Here is an 18810-nt window from a genome sequence, read left to right as displayed (position 1 = left end):
GAACTCCAGGGAGAACCAGGCGACGCAAACGGTCTCCAGCACAAAGATGTTGAAGCATCTCTGAGAACACTCACCCTGCAGAAAAAAAAACAAAAAAAAAAACAAAGACATAAATGATGCAACAATGTTGAAAAGTCAAATAGAAGACGTGATGGGGAGCCAGTAATTAGACACCGTCTTTTGGGTGGCTTTAAAGTGACGGTGAGTGGTTTGGTTTGTTTGATCACACAACAACAAAAAGGTGAGTCTCTCTGCTTTCACAGACAAAAAGGCGCTGAAAGATTCACTATATGGAAAAAAAAAACCACCGGGCTTTGATTTTCTCATTGAACAAATCTTACGCATAAATCACATCTGAGTGGTCGTCCAGTAAAAGCTGTTGGCGATGATGAAACTGGAGGAAAGGAGGCTCTGCTATGATTCTAGAAAGTACTCTGCTCCTTTCTTTTCATCTCTTGATGATTTTCTGCCCCCAAGTCTGCAAGGGCGAGACTCATAAATATTTGAAAATGTGATTATATGAAATTACTTGGTTATTAAGTCAAAGTCAGAATTAATTTCACTGTGATTCTCCCTTTATTCTACTGCAGGCTGTCTGGTTATGACCCTGGTTTAACTGCTGGTGCGGCCGAGTCGTGTAGATCAAACTGGTCCAATAATTCAAGCAATACAATTTGTCTGTACTATGCAGTCCAACGAAAGCGAAAATAATTATTTGAGTTACATTCAATGACTACCAAGGCAGATTTATTTAATTGTTTATTTTAATAATTAACTATTTTCTTCAGTGAAAAGTAATAGACAATATGTAAATAACAAATCTGAGAATTTGCTTAAAGTCATTTCAACAACAGTATCAGGTTGGTATCGTTATCTTGACTGTAGAGTCTGGTCAGTGCAGCCCTACTCAATAATAATAATAATAATAATGAATTAATAACTTGAACTATAGTGATCCCACACTAACTCTGGGAATTGAACCTTGGACTATCTGCACCTAGCTTCTACGGCAGGCGTGCTAACAGCTACACTATGGAACCACGTAACTTAAATCAGTCGCAGAGCTTCACAATATGTTCTGTGGGGAAAAGGAAAAAAAAAACAGTAGTAAAACACTGTTTCTATCGAGTCTGTACATTTGACTGAACTGCTTTGAAAACCACCTAAGGTCATGACCCCAGAATGTCAGGGCTCCTTCCAAACAACAGGAGAGTGGAGAGCGTCGAGATGCTGTGTGGACAATGACGTCTCACTGAGTCGTCTAAAAGACAGTCCGGTCGATTTTGACTCTGGACGTCCTCAGCCCAATCATCGGGTTGAAGGGAGTGAAGCAGGTGAAGCGGCTGGAAGTTCCCGGAGACTCGCTCCAGTAAGAGGACCTGACAGGGACAATCAACACCTCTGCCCTGGTTACAGAGGTCTGGCCACAGTTCTGCTTTCTGTGGACACTGAAAAGAACAACCTGTCTGCGGAGATGACGAGAGCCTTTCACTGCGGTTCCACTCAAAGTGCTCTGACATACTGTTTAAGAGCCTGCTGTGTGAACGGTGCAGAGGCAGACTGGAAAAGAATCATAAAAGCCAGAAAAGCACCATGTTCACTTTCCTGTCCCTCTCTCTGTCTCCCCCTCTCTCTCTCATCTTTCAGACCCTGCTGTAATTTTTCCATGACTCTGAAGGAAGAAGCAGATTTAAGAGGAGCAGCTGGGCTGATGAAAGTCACTACGATCACTAATAAGTAATTACCGTACATCACCCGATCATTCCAGTGGTTGACTTTATGGCTAAGACCGTTGAAGATTTATTTGCGGTGAATGCTTAATTAAATTCTCTGCCATCAAAAATTAATATTTTTGATTTGCACCACTTTATTTTCCCCGTCCACAGCAGACATTTTATATATTTATAATTTCACCTGGAAGACGGATGACACTTTCCTCCGTCGTGTGGATGTTGTTCATCATCACAGTGTCCAGGAATTAATCAGTATAACCTCAGTGAAGACTGTGAACTTTGGCTATAAATAATATAGTATGTGATTAATTTAATATGGACGTGTATTGTAGAAAAAGTAGTAAAAAAAAGAAAATGTGTTAAAAAATAACTAATAATAATATTGAAAAAATATGACGGAGACATTTGGGCTGCATGGTTGCATTAGTTGCACTAGTATTATTCCCTGAGAAACTAACTTGACTCTGATACGAAAGAAAAAAACTGAACCTGAAAACCTTTGAAAAAAGGTCAAAGGTGCAAACATGATATAAAAGCCCAAATACGTTTGTCGTCATCTGACAGAGACTTTCTGGTCGATTGCTTCTTCCTCAGCCTCCAGCTTTTTGTCGGCACCAATGAGCCTCTGATGTGCCAAGAATCAGCGATGATGAAATTCGAAACACACAGGACTCTGACCCCGTCACGGTGTGAGGCATGGAAACCAAATGAAGCAAAAAGCAGCGGCTCGCCTCTGATTCCTGAAGAGGTGTCGATGAGAGCCCCTCAACAACAGGTGGACTTCAAATGCAGCGCTGTCTGCCACACACACTCACGACCTTTGTCTTTCCACATGACTGTGCTTGTGTGTGCGTGTCAACTTTGTCAACACATCACTTTTAGCTTTGTTTTCTCCTGGGGGAATTGCGCTAATGTTACTGAACTGAATTATTACTTGACTCTGCTTCACCTCGTTTACTATTTGCTGACGTCTAAATGTGCAAATAATGTCCCTCCATCCCAACCCACGCCTCACCTTTGACTGTGACGCTGCATTCAGGACCCCTACCGTACACTTCTGCTTTATGACCGAGCAGCAGTAATGAAGTAAATAGTAGACGACAGCACTTAACACATGAACACGTTCCAAAAATAATGGACCAGAATTTTAAAAGAAAAGCAATTTTAAGTCAGTGTCTAGAGCAGGGCTGTCAAATATATGGCCCACGGGCCAAAAAACATTTAATGAATTTATGAAGTATGAAGATTTATCTTTTTTTTTATCAACTTTTTTGCATGAAAACAAAAGGGAATAAGACGGACTTTTGTTGTTTATAGTTAATTATGTTGATCTAATTCGATTGTGTGCAGCCCCTGAACCAAAATGAGTTTGATATTAAATTATGGTCAAATTATATGTAAATAATAGGGAAATTACAGATCAGCAACCATTTTTGATCAGCCTTTTTCTGCTGTGTCATCATCACATCTTGCATCGTTTTACATTGACAGAGAAGCCCGATCCATGTTAACTTTTCCCAGTGGGTTTACGTGTTATGATAAATAACAGCAATCTCCTTGACTTTTTCAAAATTATTCAACAAATCATCGGTGGGGGAAATTCAAATTATCGTCAACGTGATGGATGGCACACTTGGTTTGACATTAACTGCAGTGAGTCCAACTCACACAGGAGGAACCTCCTAATTTAGAACACTCTCTCCACTTCTAATTTGCGCACGTTTCTCTTTGGCGGCTTGATATGATGAATGGCTATAGTGAAGTAGTATTTTTAAGTAGCCGGGGTTGGTATCATAATGGATTGTTTGGGGGGTTGTGGTGCACGGTTGAAGTCAGTGAGAGGTTAGTCTGCAGCGGTAGATTAATGGGACACGGACACACTTCTCAAAGATTCTTTTTATGTGGACGAAGTAAGCAATTCTGTGTGGTGAATTTGACAAATCACTCCAAATGTTTAATCTCCTATTCATTAGAGAGCGTGGACTGGGATCTTTACAATAGAGTTTTTTTCTTGTGCATACGAGAAAATGAAAGAAAAAAGGGATCTCTCTGCCACGCAGTGCTTCTCGGAGCCACATTGGTTGAGTTGCGTTGCTCATTAGCGAAAATGTTGTTTACCTTGTTTACTTACAGACCTTTAAGGGGGACAGGGGCAGAGAGGTTTCAGTTCCAGATTTGGAAGCTTATATTTAACCCCCTTGCCTTCACTAATAGAAGGTACAAAAAAAAAACTGCAGTGTGAAGTGCTTGGTCAGTAGGACTAGAAATTAGCTCAGACCATTTACTTCATAATCAAAGCACAGTCTAAATCTGTTTAAATACGTCACCTTCTATTATTTGAGTTGATTGTGCACTCCTCCATGCTGCCCTGCTCCCCAGGAGAAGCTCTTTCCCCTAAGCAATCCCATTACCTCTTTGAAGCACATTCACCATTTGCTTTTGTGTGAGAACCAATAGTTTTTTGGGGTTTTTTTGTGGACGTTTATTTTGCAAGAGTAGGAAAAAAACATTTGCTGACTTGAGCCTGGGCTCTTTTGGTCCACATGCTGATGTACTGTACTGCATGTAGAGCGAGACACTAACTGTACCTCATGTTACCAGCGTGTGAAAGTGAAATGAAAGATATTACGATGCGACAGAAATGCAAATGCAACTGTAATGAGTGTGTAAATGAATGGAGCGTAGGGTCATCGAACCCAGAAAATGACTGTTATAATTAGAGATCCTTTATCTCTAATTATGAAAAAACACTTTAAAAGTGAGTACTTCAGCAAATGGTCATTTAGAGATAATCTGTGCAGCTGTATGTGGCGTATACGTCTCTATAAATGCCAGTGTTATCATTAGCACAAATGAAGGTTGTGAGTAAAATCAACAAGTCGCTTCTTCCCACAACCTTACTGTTGTTTATGTAGATTATGCTAGCTCTTTTAATTCAAACTTTTTGGTGTCTCTTCACATTAAAAGATGACACTTACTTTTCCATCACAAGGCGTAATGGACGGTACAATAATGCAGGAAAAAACTGTGACAGATTTCGCTCCCTTCTGTTCAGCACTCGTATGTTTGAAACAAACCATAAGTTTACGGTAAAGTTAGTCACTGTTTCTGTTCACGGCCCACATGCTTTTGCATATAGATGTTTAAACTAACCTTTGTGTTTAAGGACATCATTCTTTCAGAGGCAGTCCATGGAAAATGAACTGCAGCATCAAGAAAATCTGTGGGATTTTTTTGGAAACTGAAGCTCCAAAATCCAAGCTGCAGTTATTCAATAGTGTTTTTCCCCTCATTGCTTTGTGTACATGGTTAATTATAACACACACTGGAGAATATGTGTGTCATTTCCCTGAAAGAGAATGTACCATAAGTCTGTGCTGCTGCTGCTGCTGCTGCGGTGGCTGCAGTGAGGAGAGCTACAGTCTTTCCAGTCGACAGAGGGGAAGCCTGCGCTCCCTGAGCTTCTGTCACATCGATTTACAATACAGCACCAGAGAGGAGACTCACTATGTGGGCTGCTGCATTAACATAATATGAATTTGGCAGAGCAACTGTAAAGCATACATATCCCCCAGGCTGTTGTGATAAAAAAAAAGGCTGGGATTCCTCAGCCAGCATCATAACGTATGTGGAATAAAACTTGTTTTCCTTGCTTTTCATTTTGTGTACCTTCAGAATTTGACAAAGACAGAGACTGTAACCAACGGAGCAGAACATGGCACCAGATCTAACCAATAAGAACATGTGACCTGATGATGCTACGGGTAAGTCACAGCCTTTAAAACTGCAGTACTGAAAGGGTTTTGATAGAAAAAAAAAACCCTTTGTATTAATAAACTTTGTATGAAGTTGAAAGTATCATTTGTATGCAAAAGTTTTGAATATATATATGATACAATAATAATATATAAATAATAATAATAATATGTAATTACTTTTTTTAAAACACCTAAGTAGGGTCAACTCCAACCCCGAGGGTTCGAATGCGATTGATTGATTGATTGATTGATTGATGTTTGATGCTTGCGCCCCCACCATTTACCACAATCTTGAGTGCTTAAATTTGACCACGACGAGAACTCACCCTCTCCTCCTCTGCTCTGAGGTCAGGCATGGTGCTGACACACAGCGTCACGGCAGTGATGGCGACAAATATCACTGACAGACAGGCGAAGATTTTCCCCGGTATCCCGGAGTGCGGGTTCTCCACCATGTCCCTCAACCTCCGCATGCAGGCCCCCGTGGGAGTCTCCTCCTGAGCGCAGGCTCCGGTAGGCTGCTGGCTCTCCTCGCACGACTGTGGCGTCGTGAGTTCAGCCTCCTCCTCCTCCAGCCTCTGCTGCTCCTTGTACTCCTCTTGCCTGAGCCTCAGCTTCCTCAGGCAGCACCAGTCCAAGTTGTTCTCCTCCACCCCCCAGTACAGCAGCTCCTCCTGGAATGACATGGCACACATCTCCCTGAGGAGGCGCAGTTTCCCCGCTGCCAAGAAAGTGACGATGGTGCGAAAGGCCGACGGGCTCCTGTCGAAGAAATACTCGTTGCGGTTACAGTCGTAGTCGTCGCACACGTCCATGATCTCCGCCTCGTTGCTGCAGCTGCGCAGTTTTCCCAGCCGTGACAGAGGAAACTCCTCCAACGTCGACCACGGGATGCGGTACTTGATGCCGCCTACGTTGATAATGGCTGCGCCATCGGCGCGGTCGATTCCATCGCTGTCCTGCAGGTGAGGCTGTTGCTGGGGCAGGAGTTGGGCTCTCTTGTAGTACACACCCTTCTTGGAGCTGACCTCCTGTGGGTTCTGTACACGGTTGAAGTGGAAGGTGGTGAACTGGTGGTCAGTGCTGCCCGCCAAGAAGGCCACTTCCTGGTACATCCCTGCTGCTCTGATGGAGGACGATCTCCCTCAAATAGTGATGGAACTTCAGAGGCATACGATGGGCAAAGTCCGGTCACCCATTGAACAACACTGCAGGTCCCTGTAGGACAGACAGGACACGTTGTTATGGTTACTGGCAGACATACATCTGATCAAACAAATATATACCGTGATCCCTAATTAATTGCAATATTTACGTATATATTTACTTAACGAACCTCCCCCACACTGTTATCAACCCTCCCTAGAATCTATTACCCTTTCCCACACAATTATATGCACAGTAGAGTTGTATAATGGGCACCTGTGAAGTAGACGACCACAATAAGACACTCCGCTAAGTTGAATTTTCATTCCATTTCTTTAATTACTCAGGAAACACACAGAGACAAAAAAAAAAAAAAGAAATATGTGAAGTTGCTGTCTGAGCTTGCTGCAGAGAAAATTTCTATTTCTTTCTCCTAAATGCCTCAGCAGGCTGTAGATTTGAAAAAGCAATTTACCAAACAGTGGGAAGTTGTCGGCCCTCGCTGCCAGGAAATTAGTTCTTATTTATAATTTATAATATTTATATTATTTATACTTCCAAACAGGAAAAAACTACTTAAACTGATGTATTAAAAGCTGTAAAACTGACATTGTATCAAACAGAACACTTATGACATACTGTACTTTGCTTCGTTGACAGTTGGTGAAAACAGAAAGCGTCCTGTATTCGTTCCACAATGGGTAAAGTTCCTCTCTGCAACCCACACAGGCTGCCACAGGAGGCACCAGAAGTAGAAGTAAGTGTAAATGCAAGAAATGTTCTATGTTATTTTTGTTTGTTTACATTTCGATGAATCATGTGGTCACACAAACATCTGCGCTACACCATCACACTGACTGTAGGTAGAGAGCCAGGATTGTTGTAGGTCCACTGACATGTTTCAGAAGCCGTGCTAAATAGACGGAGACATTTGTTTGTTTTTGATCCAGCACGGACATCTGAATATACAGCACAGCACAGCCTGAGGCTGCTCCACTGATGGAGGCACACTCCCTTTACCATCACAACACAGAACAACTCTGGATAGAGTTTGTTTGCCAAGTCATCATTAAGCTCTCTTAAAAGAAAGGGTCGCAGGCCCACCTCTGTACCCACTCAGCAAGTGTTTCCAAAAGTAGAGGTTTATCGAGCGCGATGCTGCACCAGAGGTGGTTTGAGGAGCAGAGAGAAAATTCTATCTAGTGCTCAAACAAAAGAGTAGTAGCAGGTGAAATAAGGCTTTGAAAGTTCTGGTTAAAGCAGCAGATAAAGCCATAATAAATAACACAACAGTATACTATATATATACTAGATCAGGAAGAATAAAAAAATCCAGTTGAAAAAGAAGTTAAACCATTTAAAATGTTCATAAAATGTTGTTAATATATGTATATTACGTGTTGATGAATTATCTAGTTCTTGGGCTAAGTAAATAATCGATTTGACTGTTACAAAAAGTAACAATAATCAATTAATTTATATCCTGTTATACACTAAAATAGGGGTCTCCAATCTTACTTAGTCTCCAAGAAATACTTTTACAAATTAAAAATGCCTGCTAATGTTGTGTAACATTTATTTTCCATAGCTCAATTCCAACAAACAGTACAAAATGTAACAGACCACATATGCCACTCTTATTAAAACATCACCAAAGTATTATTATTATTATCATTATTACTGTTGTTCTTTGGCAATGTGGCAGTCCACAAAGAACATCGATGTATTCAAGTATCGTTACGCTATTTTGACCAAATAATGTGTTTTTGTTTTGTCGGTCCTTTTATTTAATTTAGTCTACTGCACAATAATAGCACAACCGACTGCACTCTCCAAATGTTTAACAACCGTCATGGCAGATAGAAAGGCAGCAATCACGCTGTGCGGTAGCGAACTTAGCGTTAGCTTTGGTTTAATGATTTTGCTATATTAAATAATAGCAAAGTCATTAAAGGTTAAGATATAAACGTTTGGGGAATTAGTATTACCATTATCATTATTTTATTTTTTTAATTCGGCTTTCTGCTATCGAAAGTTATCTATTTTATTTATGTTCCACAGGGGTAGGGTAGCGGAGTGACACATTTTGTCTGCTGACAAAAAGAAGCAATTGCAATTGATGTGCCATTGCACATCAACGATTGGTTGTTGGTGAATTCAAATGCACATTAACGATTGGATGTTGATTAATTCAAATGCACATCAACAACCAATCGTTGAAGTGCAATGGCACATCAAATGCAAATTGCTCCCTTAAATGGCTTGAAGTACAGCCAAACCTTTGGCCGGAACTTGTTGTTGGCGGAGCTAAAACCGAACAACTGACCGCATTTCTTAATAAAATACTATCATAAAATGTGTAACTACGCTACTCTACCCTTGTGGAACATAGATAAAATAGATATATTTCGTTATTGTATATTTCGCTACTGTTTAACATCCGTGTAACTTAAGGTAAGTACGCTACCACACAGCATGAATGCTGCGTTCATCTCTGTCATGGCGATTGCTAAACACTTGTAGAGTGCGGTCGGTTGTGTTATATGTGGCCAGAAGACGGCGACATCCTGCAGGAAATGAAATTTAAAAAATAAAAACAAAATGGAGGAACAATGCTGGGCTTTGAATATATGGATGTTCTTTGTGGACTACCACGCTGCCAAACAACAACAACAATAATAATATGATACCAATAATAATAATAGTAATATTTTGGTGATGTTTTAATAAACATGTGAAATGTGAACAGTAACGGAGCGAGGGCAGATTGTCTAAGATACAGATGTTATTTTTTTAAGATGGAAATGTTGCAAAAATAAGGGATATAGAGACGAAATGAAGAATCTAATCAAAAACTAAAAATAGAGTTTAAGTGGTTTCGTTTACAGAGCATAATCGCCGTCACAAAGAGCACAACCTACTGTAACCTACAAGTCCTTGTCAATCGTCATGGCATATATAAAAGCACCACTCACGCTGTGCGGTAGCGAACTTAGCTTTGGCTCTATTTATACGGATAATAAACAGTAGCGAAATGATTTAAATGTTGAGATATAAACTTTCTTTGGAATCGGTATTACCATTATTCATCATTATTTTATTTTCTACTTGAAAGATATCTATTTTATTCATGTTCCACAAGGGTAGGGTAGCGGAGTGTTTGGTTTTAGCTCCGCCAACAACAAGTTCCGGCAAAATGCTTCATGCACGCCTCGCCCTCTGCTGACAAAAAGAAGCAATTGCACCCACTTTGACTGCTAAACAACCGCGGACGTGGTTGAATAATCGACCATGTATAGTGATTGAAGGCCGTTCAACTCTCTCCAACCACGTCTGCTTACCTGCACGCCACGCCCTCTGCAGACGTCAGCTATTGTACTCATAAACAACCAATCGTTGATGTGCAATGGCACACCAATTGTAATTGCTCCCTATCGTCAGTAGAGGGCCTGACGTGGCCGGAACTTGTTGTTGGCGGAGCTAAAACCAAACAACCCACAGCATTTTTAATGAAATTCTATCATAAAATGTGTCACTCCGCCAACCTGCCCTTGTGAAACATGAATAAAATAGATATCTTTCGATAGTAGAAAACTGATTTAAAAAAAATAGAATAAAAATAAATAATGATAATACTGATTAAATTCATTTCGCTACTGTTTAACATCCGTGTAACTAAAGCTAAAGCTAAGTACGCTACCACACAGCGTAAATGCTCCGTTTATATCTGTCATGATGTATGCCAAACGCTTGTAAAGTGCAGTCGGTTGGGGTATTTTTGACCAGAAGACGGCGACATTCTGCAGAAAATAAAATAAAAATAGAAAAACAGCTTATTTGGTCAACATTTAAAAATGCACAGGAGATAACTATGAAACCCGCGATTCTTCACTTAAAAGACCACTCGATCAATGTCCACTACATTACGTTGAATTATCAAAATAATAAAGTTAGTAAAATATTACATTTTTGATAAACTTTTGATACTTTCCCTTCCTCTCACATTATTTTTGATTTGATTTATATTTAAATTACATTTAATCAAAAGAACTATTGATTGGTTTGATAATTTGCTATTATTAAACTTTAAACTTTATTGTACACAAAAACCAGACCTGACCAAAATAAATTAAGACAAAGTAACACAATATAAATAATATGGTAAGTTGGGGAATGTCTATTTATTTTTTGTGTTATTGCCAACATTGTTCCTGAAATGACTGTTCCGTGTTCTTCCATGCAGATTGTTCGGGTTCTAGATCTAGATGTGCGCTGTGGCCAGCAACAGTGTCTGTTGAATCTCCTTGTTGGTTTGGACACAACATCAAGGCCATCTTTTTCTTGGTTTTACCTGGTCCTTGTTCCCGTGAGTTGTCCTAATTATTTTGTTATTTCTGAATAAACTCTCTCCTTATTCCTGGTTTTCCTAAACGTAGCAAGTTTTAATCAAATCCCAGGAGTTTAAATGTGAATGTGCTTTAATGTTAATTGTGTCTGGTCAGCTTTCAAAAAGCGTTGCGCACAGTATTCATATTATTCCAAAAATTATTTCTGTGTAAAAACCAAACCTTATAAATCTCCTTTTTGTGTGTGAGATGTGTGCAGTTAATAAGATGAGGTCCGTTTCTGAAAAACCAGAGCAGCTTTTTCTCCAAGCGACCTTAGTTAGCCTCTTTGACAACAGTGAGGATAAAACACATTTTCTCCTGGAGACTGTATTGAATTACTTTAGAACACTTCAGGGGGGGTTTAGGACTTTAGAGGTCTTTGCTCTTTTTTCTTTCTACCTAAAGAGGTTATGTGACTTTTCTCAACTCTCTGTCTGATCCTTTTTCCCACCAGTTGCTCATGCAAATATAATTTTACATGACTCTTTGCATAAATCTGCAACCCATGCATCACTGATACATCCGCCTCGCCACAGCCACTCCATCCATGTCATTGCCGAGGGCCTAAAGCACATTCTATTTCCAGACACGAAGATCTTGAGTGACAGTGAACTATCACCTGAGCGGCTCCTAAATCAGGCTAATTTATGTCCTCAGAGATGGTCGCTAATCAAAAATAGCAGGACCATTATATTTAAGTGGTGCAATCAGAAGGGGAAAAAAAACCTGAAGGGGCAAAACACTGCCTTTGGAACACAATAACCCCCTACTTTTCATAATCACATCGGTGGGAGCTGATTATTTCAATCAGCAAATGGATTTTGACTGTCTTGTTATTTATTTAGTTTATAAAAAAAAGGTCAAATATTCTGCTGTGTTTTCTGTGGTATAAATTATAAATTAGATAAATGTAATCTGCACAATGCATTCTTTATATTCCATTGTATGCATAATTAAAGGCTGAAACATACTTTTAAAGTGGAAGCAGAACTCGGTCAGGCGGTCAAATGTTATCACGTACACAAGTTTCCACTCAGACGGACGTTTCGTCTCGCATGCTAACAGCAAATAACCACATGTTTGGATGATGGTTCTGAGGGGGAGTTGATCTCTGAGCGCTCTATTTCTGTCCGGGATTATCATTTGTTAGACCGTCTTAAAGTCCTGGCCCGCGGGACACTTCTGGCCCATGAACCACCTGCATGTGTCCCCGCAATTACTTGTCAGTATGATGTAATCTGGCTGCTGTGAGTTTTCGGACCTTTAATGAGATGGCAGGGGTAACAGTTACTGTTATATACATCTATATTAACCCTTTAAGAATCCTTTACGTTGCATTTCAGGGCGTGAAATATGGCAAAAAAAATCTTATTTACCTGTACGTACAGGATATTTCTTGCAGTACCCTGTATGTATGTGCTACAAAATGTATTTTAATATATATATATATGTGTGTGTGTATATATATATATATATATATATACTGTTTTTTTTCTTAGGCTCGAAATTGCTTATTTTATATTTTATAACATTGGAAATTAAAAAATACATTTGAAATATTAAAAAGATAATGCAGATAATATATTTAATTGAAATTAAGTATTTTTTCACTCCCAGGTAAACACGTGTTTGTTTGGCTAAAACCTGATGTCACTCTCTGTCACAGCTTGCAGTTAACTCTCAGCTCCTGTTGCACTTGTCCCACAGTTTCTCCTGGGGTTTGAAAACCAACCACAGTGTGATTGACTGACGCTCATTAATTCAACATCACATTTTTTTAGCACCAATTATCATCAATTCATATTCCAACAGTATTTAACACAGCATCAGCGTCCGTCTGATCAGCAGTGCGATCCTGTTGATTCAAAGCAGGGAATTCAAAAAAGTGTGAAACAGGAAAGAGGAGGAGGAGGAGATAATGAGATGAATAAATAGCTTAAGAGAATAGATCCATTTAATGGATGGGGCTGAAAGCAAGGAATACAATTATGGTTGGGAAAAGCTTTCAGTTATCAGGAGACTGCTGGTGTCAAGTGCACGATACAACCATACATCTCAGCTTTTTTGTTTCCTCCTCCTGTCATTATGTTCCTCCACTCCCTGAATTTTTATTCCGTGTCACGCCGGCCCGTGTGTCTAAAGGTTGCCCCGCTGCATTTTGACACTTCCCTCCTGCAAAAGCCCCGACTTGTGCTACAACTAATGGGTGCAGTGAGCTCATGTACTGCACACAGAAAAACTCTGTGTCCCCGCCACAGTCAATTCAATCTGTACTCATTAAGTGCTTCTCTGAGGTCCAAGGGCTCAGTGTGTGTGTGCGTGTGTGTGTGTGACAGAGAGAGAATTTACAGCACTGGAGAAACACATGCATTTGTATCCACACATCAACAGGTTAATGATCCCAGCACGGGGAGGCAGTGATATTTATACTGAAAATCCATAGAGGTAAAAAGGGGTGGGGGGTGGGGGGCGCCTTTGAACTGCATTGAAGTAGTGTTAAAAGCATCTCATCTTGTGAGTGCTGTGTTAATTTACGTCTAAGATTAATAGTTTAGGGTCATGAGGGTCAGTTTTTGAGGTCATGATTTGGCCATATGTTTGTACAGAAATGTCTTTAACTACAGTGTCATCCAACTGGAACACAGTGGTGAAGATCACAGTGTTAGGATAACACCTTAGCTAAAAGTGTGCTAATAATCACAAAGGATATAGTGATATATCATGTTTTTATTATTATTATCTCAGGCAGAACAATATTTTCACAGGTGTCTCGGTGCAGCTGAAAAGACAACCGAATAAAACAATACAACCAATATGGAAAAAAACAAAAAACAACTAAACCTCTCCAAGACCCTAAACGCCACATATAATAGTGTGTTTGCCCTCTGGGAATTATCTGCCTCCATAAACCCATAACATATTGTAGGGCTGTTTTTTTTAACAGTTGTAGTGCAACTGTTAAAAAAAACAAACATATTATTATTATGATATTCAATTAGCACAATCAATATGCTGTTTTTGAATTTAAAAATATTCAGAATATTTTTAGTGTATCTGTTTACGTGTTGTGTTTTTATTATTATTATTATTATTTTGCCTCAATTCTGTGTCTTGGGTTTCGGTTGCCCCCAACTCCCTCTTCATGTAGTCTATATAGAATCTCAGTGTTAATCTGAATTCAGATCTTAATTGTACTTCAACATTGAGGCGTATTATGACAGCTCTGCGAGTCACTTTGAGAAGATTATACGATTGTTGCAGTAATGAATACAAATGCAATTATGGGCGCATTAATTGAGAACATGAATCCTTGCAGCTCCGTGTGTAACAGAGTAGGATTTTATTTATTTAAGATAATCTACTTTTATACAGTTAACAAAAAAACTCACCATTTCAGTCTTTATGTTCTTGTCCGTCTGTTCCAGCCTGAGCACACGTTCGCAGCCCTCAGTACGCAGCATGGCTCCAAGTTTCCTCCGCTGTTGATCCGGGTCATCGTACTTCACCTACTCCCTACGCGGCGCTCACGAGCGGCTCGGTGTTTTACGCGCGACGTGGTGTCAGAACGCACCAGGATCGGCCACTGTGTCCACGCGAACTGACAACAGGGACATCTAAATGTTATCCCACGTCACGCACGAGTCCTTGTAACTCCTGATGCTGAGGATGAGCGTGTGTGGTGCAGCTGACTGCGGCCACCGCTCCAGAGCTGTGCGCTCTGCGTGCGCCGCGTTCAAACCAAATGCGTCTCTGTGAACCCACGTCGGTTCCAGTACGATTTACAGCGTCAGGGGGAGTGTTTTCTGTGGATGTCTTCTCCGTGTCATGTGATCAGCGTGATAGATCTATCTATCTATCTATCTATCTATCTATCTATCTATCTATCTATCTATATATATATATATATATCTATATATATATCTATATCTATATATATATATATATATATATATATATATAAATGGAATGGATAGATGGATATAGATAGATAGATAGATACATAGATAGATAGATAGATAGATAGATAGATAGATAGATATACGTGACAGTTGATGCTCTGAATCAATAGAACTCTAGAAAGTTTGATAAATAACCTTTATTGTTGTAAATACAAACATGGTAAATTAATGTTTTAACATACAAAAAATATATTTTTAAGTTATTGAATACAATCGTTCTAATTTAAGTTTCATCACAAAAATTTCTTACGTCATCAGATTAATATCTCATGCTCAAACTGTGTTTCATCTTCATTCAGTAAAATGCACTAAAGGTTCAAATTTCTCCTTGATTTGGGTCGCGGCTCGTCATCCCGGGCTGATGGTGGACCCTGAGGCTGTTGAGAACTACTACTTTCCACAACTGTAATGTTGCCAATCAGTGCTGCTCCTGAAATGAAATCCACCCATCACTTTGACGAAGCGCACCCTACAGACGCTTTTAACAACACTTTCACTGATCCTGGCAGGTTTTGAGTGGTATGTGCAATAAATGTTTGAGTATGTTGTCACATCATTGTCATTTATTGGCAGGGTTAGTCCGCACTATTGACAAGTTGAGTCTTATGTGTTTGTTTTCAGAAATGACTGCCCTGTAATAAGCAATTTGAAGCTCCTCCAGAACCTTCCCTCCCTCCCCCGGCCCTCCCTCTCACTGGGTGAGTATATACTGAGGTGTTTTTCAGTCATGTATATCTACCAGCACCAGGTGCATCGTCAAGGTTTCCAAAACCATTACAAAATAATTACAAGCCATAAACATAGCTGCTACCATCGGTGTCACTTTCATTTATTCCTGTACAAACTTCCCAAGAGTTGTTTTTTTTTCTTTATTTCAGCTCACTTCACAGAGAACATTTGATCGGTTTTACAGTATGGTGGATGAGTGTAAATGCAGCAGTTAATAAAACTGGACATGCAGTGTGCTATCAACAGCAATACCGTCACTGTCAGGCAGTGGGTGTGTCTCAAAGCCTGTCCTACAGGCAAGAGTTTGTCTCCGATTGCAGCCGGCTCTGTTAACACTCTGTATTTATTCAGTATGACAGGCAGCAGACGGACAATTTGCCATGATTGATGCTTAAGTAAACATGGGCCATGGCAGAGAAAAACATTAATTTGCTGCAGATTTGCATTGGATAGATGACTGCTAACAACTCAGGGTTTAAACCTGGAGACTTTACTGTAGATACAAACACAGGAAGGTGATTGGGTCTGAGGTTTGAGTTACATTTGTGGCAGAGGGAACATTTACTACACGTAACTCTACAGTATGTCAGTGGTGTCTGGTAAGTAGATCGGGAGTGCTGGTACATCATTAGCAATTACAATTTTATAAATGAGGATATTAATATTATTCTATATGTATAGTCATGATCAGATACCATTAGAATCAAATCACATGCCGTGGGGAAATTGCCTTTTAGTGGAAAAGGCAATTTCCCCTAAACATGTAGAAATACCAGTTGAACTTGAGACTTGGATTAAAATCCTGGCCTTGACAACACTGAAGTGCACTTATTCTGCTGAACAATATCAATCATTAATGACAAATATATGAACGTCATCATATTGGAACGTTTGTATAACGGAAGTAGGAATACGATATACGGTCCTTATGACACGAAATTATTGCAATTAACCGGTGCCACAAATGACTATAGGATATTAATTAGTTTGATGTGAAGAATATGGAATGTCCATGTGAAGGTATGAATGTGCTATTCGAGTAACAGAGTCATTCTCTGCTAGTTTTGCAATTGTGTTACAAACATAATGCTGTTCTCATAAAAAAGGGACACGACTATAGCCAGTAGAATTGATTTATTTTCATTTCAAAATAGTATAGATTTATTCCTGAGGTTATTGGTGGCGCCAGTATTGTAGAGCAAACCTATAATTTGTGAAGCCATGATTACATTGAAGCCTTTTAATATTTACCTTCAACAATGTCTCCTCACACAGGTGGCCAACGTGTGGAACGACCGGTACCTACAACGGACAGACGGGAGCTGTGGGGTGCGTTGACTGTGACTGTATCCTTTGATGTTATTTAGCTCTGTATGCTGCCATGTCTTCACCAGGGATGTCATCAGTTGATATCACTAATGATTAGCGATAAGAAGATAGCATCAGAAAATATAACCAAAGTGAAGGAGAACTCAAACAATAAACACGTGAAGACTGGCGTACTGCAACATTTTCCTAATGTGACATGGGATTATGACATTGAAGGTTATGTTATCATGCAACAACAGTGTTGTGAAACCAATAAAAGCATAATAATTCTAATACTGTGACTAATTGTCTGACAGTTATTTAACCAAGTAAATGTGTAATCGTGACACAGTTGACCTCATGAATTGCTGCTACGACACATGCTACATTCCCTAACTGGCTCTTCTCAGGGGACACCAAAAATGTTCTGACAGGATCAGCAGTCGACTGTGGGACTGTAAGATCGGTGGGTGAAAAGAAAATGCATGCATTTAGATAGATAGAACTTTCTTTGAATTCCTTGGGAGTTCCAGCTGCAGTACAACACTAAAACAACAAAAATGCACAAATAGGTAAAATACAAACATTAGTCGCCGCACACTGTCAATGAATAATGGAAATCTGAACAGTGGATGTTAGATTAGTTTGTTAGTAGAAGTAGATTAGTCAGTAATTATTGTTGCCGTGTGTGGTGTTGTTGATTGTAATCTCAATTATTATATATTTGTTATTCTAAATTAAATTTGTATGTATAGTAAAGTATACCACATTATACCTAAGATATGTATATATAAACAGAACTAGTACAATTATAAGGATGTTATGTGAACAAGTATATAAAATAAATATGTATTATATGAAATATATATACACGGTGTAAATAGTTGAGTATAGTAGTGCTGTATAGGTGGTTCCAGCAGACATTAGTTTATGACAGAAATAAGTGAACGAGAAACGTATTTGAAGATATTTATTGATAGTTTGTTTTACAAATGTGTGTAAACTAAAGTAAACATTGACAATTTGCTGGGAGTCTATAAGAAGATACTTAGTGTTTTTTAGTTCATTTATTTGTACTTAATATATGTATTTAGTTAATTTTTAACTTAGTTATGTAGTGCAATCATTGTGTGGCTATTGTTGAATGTGGAATTCTTTAGAGTACTAAGTAGTGGTTAATAGAAGTGTTTTGTAACATGGTAGCGCTAAACACTTTGAACATGGTGTAGTTATCTGAGAGCGTTTGTACGTAATGTCTTTATTTCATCTTGTTTGAGTTCAAAAGAAGAGGTTTAATTAAGTTGTTCCACTCCTGATGATGGGACCTTCGTTGAATCCTGTGAGCACATGGTTGACAGAAGTAGTGTTGAGTATGTAATCTGTCCATCTTTACCTGAAGTGTTAAAGCTAAGAATTGCTGCTGTAATTTGACTTTTTTTAAGTGTATCTATGGACTTTGTGATTGAATGCATGTTTTGTAAATGCAAAGTGTGTTGCTATTGAGTAAAGTTCTATTCTGTGCCTCCTCTGCCATTGTCATTAACACATGTGCAATGGAGAAGACAGACACAGCAGCTTGGACTCTGCCAGGTAGAGTGAAGGAGCAACTTTATTGGAAGCAGATCACTTGTTTGCTGAACGTGAGTGTTTTACTGAATTGTAATGACTTTACTGTGTAACTTGATTGCTATGCTATTGTTAACAGATTTTTGACTTGGTGTTTTTGGTTCATTTATTTGTACTTAATATTTAGTTAATTTAACTTAGTTATGTAGTGCAATCATTGTGT

At 39.2% G+C, this 18810-nt stretch overlaps 2 protein-coding genes across 2 annotated transcripts in view; one reads left to right on the top strand and one right to left on the bottom strand.

Annotated features, from left to right (window-relative positions):
- Positions 1-14531, bottom strand: part of kcng2 (potassium voltage-gated channel, subfamily G, member 2) — a 19354-nt gene extending 4823 nt beyond the window's left edge. The window contains exons 1-3 of the mRNA XM_008331380.3: positions 14415-14531; positions 5818-6709; positions 1-75 (exon numbers count right to left, since the gene is read on the bottom strand). Of these exons, the coding sequence (XP_008329602.1) occupies positions 1-75; positions 5818-6606 (864 nt within the window). The 5' untranslated portion in view covers positions 6607-6709; positions 14415-14531. The remainder of the gene's footprint in view (positions 76-5817; positions 6710-14414) is intronic.
- On the top strand, positions 7-5393 carry LOC112488503 (uncharacterized). Its single transcript, XM_025065034.1, has 2 exons — positions 7-1737; positions 2328-5393. Exons 1-2 carry the CDS (start codon positions 1172-1174, stop codon positions 2752-2754), a joined length of 993 nt encoding a protein of 330 aa, XP_024920802.1. The 5' UTR covers positions 7-1171; the 3' UTR covers positions 2755-5393.
- Positions 14532-18810: the final 4279 nt, after the last annotated feature.

Source organism: Cynoglossus semilaevis, chromosome 18 (assembly GCF_000523025.1).
Source record: "Cynoglossus semilaevis isolate Cse_v1.0 chromosome 18, Cse_v1.0, whole genome shotgun sequence".
Taxonomy (NCBI): domain Eukaryota; kingdom Metazoa; phylum Chordata; class Actinopteri; order Pleuronectiformes; family Cynoglossidae; genus Cynoglossus; species Cynoglossus semilaevis.
The sequence above is the reverse complement of the archived record's forward strand: the minus strand, read 5'-3'. Positions and strand labels throughout refer to the sequence as shown.

Bases quoted from the DNA above. Each gene is read 5' to 3' on its own strand.
- LOC112488503 (XM_025065034.1), top strand. From the start codon at position 1,172: ATGACCCCAGAATGTCAGGGCTCCTTCCAAACAACAGGAGAGTGGAGA. The intron at 1,738-2,327 runs GTAATTACCGTA...CTTCTTCCTCAG, and splicing joins GTCACTACGATCACTAATAA to CCTCCAGCTTTTTGTCGGCA.